General features: G+C 37.2%; 1 protein-coding gene across 1 annotated transcript in view; it reads right to left on the bottom strand.

Moving 5' to 3' along the window:
• Positions 1–3,579, bottom strand: part of ABCA13 (ATP-binding cassette, sub-family A (ABC1), member 13) — a gene marked incomplete at both ends in the record, with an annotated part of 75,407 nt that overhangs the window by 53,874 nt on the left and 17,954 nt on the right. The window contains 2 exons of the mRNA XM_010296048.1: positions 1,543–1,707; positions 3,411–3,544. Of these exons, the coding sequence (XP_010294350.1) occupies positions 1,543–1,707; positions 3,411–3,544 (299 nt within the window). The remainder of the gene's footprint in view (positions 1–1,542; positions 1,708–3,410; positions 3,545–3,579) is intronic.

The raw sequence follows: 3,579 nt of genomic DNA, 5'->3' as shown, positions 1-3,579 counted from the left end.
TGCTGAACCATTGCTCAAATACCTAGCAGATTGAACACAAAACAGAACGCACCTTGTTAGAGAATCAAAGCTTTCTTATTTAGACAATACACAGAATTTGCACAGCTTAAAAAAAACCCAAACATAATTAACAATGATAGTAACATTTCTCCCTAACACTGTGCCTAGAGTCTGAAATGACTGGCTTCACAAAGGTTGATTTTCAATACAGTTTGGACTGACCTGCAAGTTGACAATATAACATGCTACATCATACAGAGAACTAAGATCCCATGTTGTGCTGTCCTTGCCCAAAGACCCAGGAATGGTAAAAAAATGGCCTGAGACTGAAACCAACCAAAGGCAGACTTCCATATTCAATTACTCAGGCTTGCTTTCCCTTACAGGACTTCTACCTACACTATCCACACAACATAAGGCAGCAGCCTCAACATTTTTGGGGTGCCATTACACAAAGAGACGGGGAAGGAGCTTGCATGCTCCCATTATATAGCCTAGAATAAGGTACACCAAGGCCTGGCCAAACCTACTGACTGCTCTCCTTTTCTCCACCATCACGTTTTTTTTAATGCCAAGTGGTTATAACAGATTTTTACTCTAAGAGATGTCCTGTTCACCAAGGGAATTCCCAGTGGCCAGCAGCTTACAGTACTTCAAGTTGCCATCATAAGGATGTCAGCTCTTGCAAAGAGTTTTAAAATCATGGCTAAAATTATTACTGGATTTTCCTATAGATACAATAGGAATTAGTGCATTACATTCAATTATTCCTTCAAGCCATCAAACATCATTGAAAACTTTATCAAAAGGGAAAACAAAGGCTACATTTTTGAAGAAATACACAGTAAGCTCTACATGCTTTTTTTAAATGATATTGCAAACAACTCCAGAGCATCTTGACACACAGCTGATAGATTTTTATGGGGAAAAAAAAAAATTTCAGTGGAAAAACAAACACCGGTGCTAAGATAGGGAAGTGTTTTCCTTAAGAAACATCTGAATGGTTTCTCCTTTTCTCCATGCAATTACACGTATGTCATCATAGAGACTGCATGCCAAGCTGTTCTGCCAGAGTAGAATTTTAAGATGTTATATTGCAGATTTACTCTCATCCCTTTCAACATGCTTCAGCCACTATTGCCAGAGATAGTGGAGGGGAATTAAAAATAAATTCATTATATACTGTATCTGTGGAGGCGTATAGTCTGCTTTCAGTTTTGCCCAAAATTCAGGCTCATGTGGGACAGTAAATGGGTCTTGCTTCTGTCAGAGCTCTGCAGTGCAGTATATTTCACTATATTCCCTACTAGATTTCAACTCTGTATTTGAGTTAATGAGAAAATCTGATTAAGTGGCTACATGGTGATATATTATACTCCCATTGTAACAATTCTTTATAAGGATTACTTTGTCATATTAGCAAGATGAAAAAAGTTCATGACAGTAACATTTAATAGATAACCCAGATCTTTTAACTGAGTTCCTGTTGACAGCCTACATGCAAAAATTAGGAATTTAATCTATTGATTTATTAAACTGTACCTGTGCATAGAGTCTGAGCTTGCTGACAGCATGAACAAGATACAGTTTGGCCTCATGCCATGCAGAAATACAGTCATCTTCATTATTCTCTTTGTTTGCTTCATCTTCTGGCACACTTGACAGAGCAGAGCACACAAACTGCTCCAGTGTCTCTCCTGTGGGAATCTGGCAGGGACATAAGAAGTTGATGAACATCTCAAGAGAGCTGCTGAGTGTTATCTCTGCTATCAACTTACTTATCTGCTAAAAAAAAAGAATATCACACTTCAGTGAGAACAAAGCCCATTTAATCCAGTCTCATATTCTGGGGGACATACTTCCAAGTACTCCACATGCAGAATGCTGTATGAAATACCAGTGGTCCCATTAGGGTAGTCATACAGCAGGCAGAACGATGAGACTTGTATATGCAAGGAATTTTCACCATGTAGCTACACCAGTGTTGCTATTTCTACAGTCATTTGCAGACTGATGATGAACTAGATGCCTACACTAGAATAACTATATTGAAGCAACTTCACAAATATAAAAATTACTGATGTAAAAAGCATTCAGTACAATGATGTATCTCAACCAATGATTACATGCAGCAGACTAGTTTTAAATTGAAGTTGAAGGATTTCAGCAGTGTGGCCAAGAGGCCAGAATTTTTTCCTCATCACCTGACTTCTAAATTCCATATTGAAAGATTTGTTATTCCTAATCATATAAATATTATTAAAGCACACAAAACTAATTTAGCACATTGTGATTCTCCCTGTTAATACTTTACATCCTAACTCCTTTCAACTGTAACTAGAAGATTTATTAAAATTTTTGCAGATGCTTTGACACTAAACAAGCTGAGGCATTAGACACAGAATTGAAGCGCTCGGAACAGACATGGTCCAGGCTTCCGTATTTCCCTTCATACATTTTGAGGGTTTCAATTCCCTAACGCAAGCAGAGAATATCAAGATATTTGTTTAAATAGCTATCAAATTAGTTGCCTGGGATTACACAGGCAACCATAACTACCAGGCTCAAGATGAATTCAGTTCAGTTGATCAAACTGGCCATCACTGATATTTCATTAAAAGGCCATGAAAAAGACAAGCTTTTTTAGAAGTTATCGCTTTGTGTAAATCAGCTATTTTTATAATGAGCTCTTCTGGAGTACAACTCTGGAAGGTACCTGGCAAAGAACAAACATGTCAGATAAATACCAACATGTTCTATTCAAAAACTGTGGACTTTATTAGAAATTCAAAAGACATTTCAAGTTTTCTGCAGTTCAAACCAGACCATCACAACACTTCAGTCTAGAAAATAGGTTAGAAAACACTCTGAGAAAAGAGATTTTCTTCAAAATTTGACACATCACCTGTATATTTGAATAGCGCCACTGAGATAAGAAGTGTATATATATCAAGACTGAGAAGAAAAGACTCTTGATGTCTCTTAATTTACACACAGAAGAAACAGGCATTCTTTGTCCAGAAAATCAGATCAAAAATGCTACCTGCCAAATTAATCCAAGCAGCTTCAAGTCTAGGATTTAGTTTAAAAACTTTGTGGAGCAAACCCCAGAATTCTTCACAGGACCGGATGATAAACTCAGGACTTTGCCATACTCAGTGGCGACTTCAGAGAAGCACACATTAATTAATGTGCATGACTAGACCTATCAGCATCTTCATGTGCAGAAATTTCAGCTGAAGCTAAATACATTTATTTTGATGGGAATTAAGTCAGGATATTTAGCAGTGTTGTAGTTTAGATCACAAATGGAAGATATGACTATAGCTTCTGTAAGGCATGAAAAATCCCTTCAGGGTACAAAAAAAACCCAAAGATGAGAGTGATAGTGAAATTTTCAAGTGATTTACCTTTGTTAATTGTGCTGTATACCTTAGCAGCTTCTCAACATGAAGAGCATCAAAACCAAACCTGGATTCAAGTTCTGCTCTCACAGCATGTGGATTCCACAAAACATCTCCGAGAGAAAGATTATACTGAAAACCTGAAAGGAAGGAAACCTTCTGTTTACATCATTCC

Source organism: Phaethon lepturus, unplaced genomic scaffold (assembly GCF_000687285.1).
Source record: "Phaethon lepturus isolate BGI_N335 unplaced genomic scaffold, ASM68728v1 scaffold30601, whole genome shotgun sequence".
Lineage (NCBI taxonomy): Eukaryota > Metazoa > Chordata > Aves > Phaethontiformes > Phaethontidae > Phaethon > Phaethon lepturus.
This window is presented reverse-complemented; position numbering and strand designations above follow the sequence as displayed.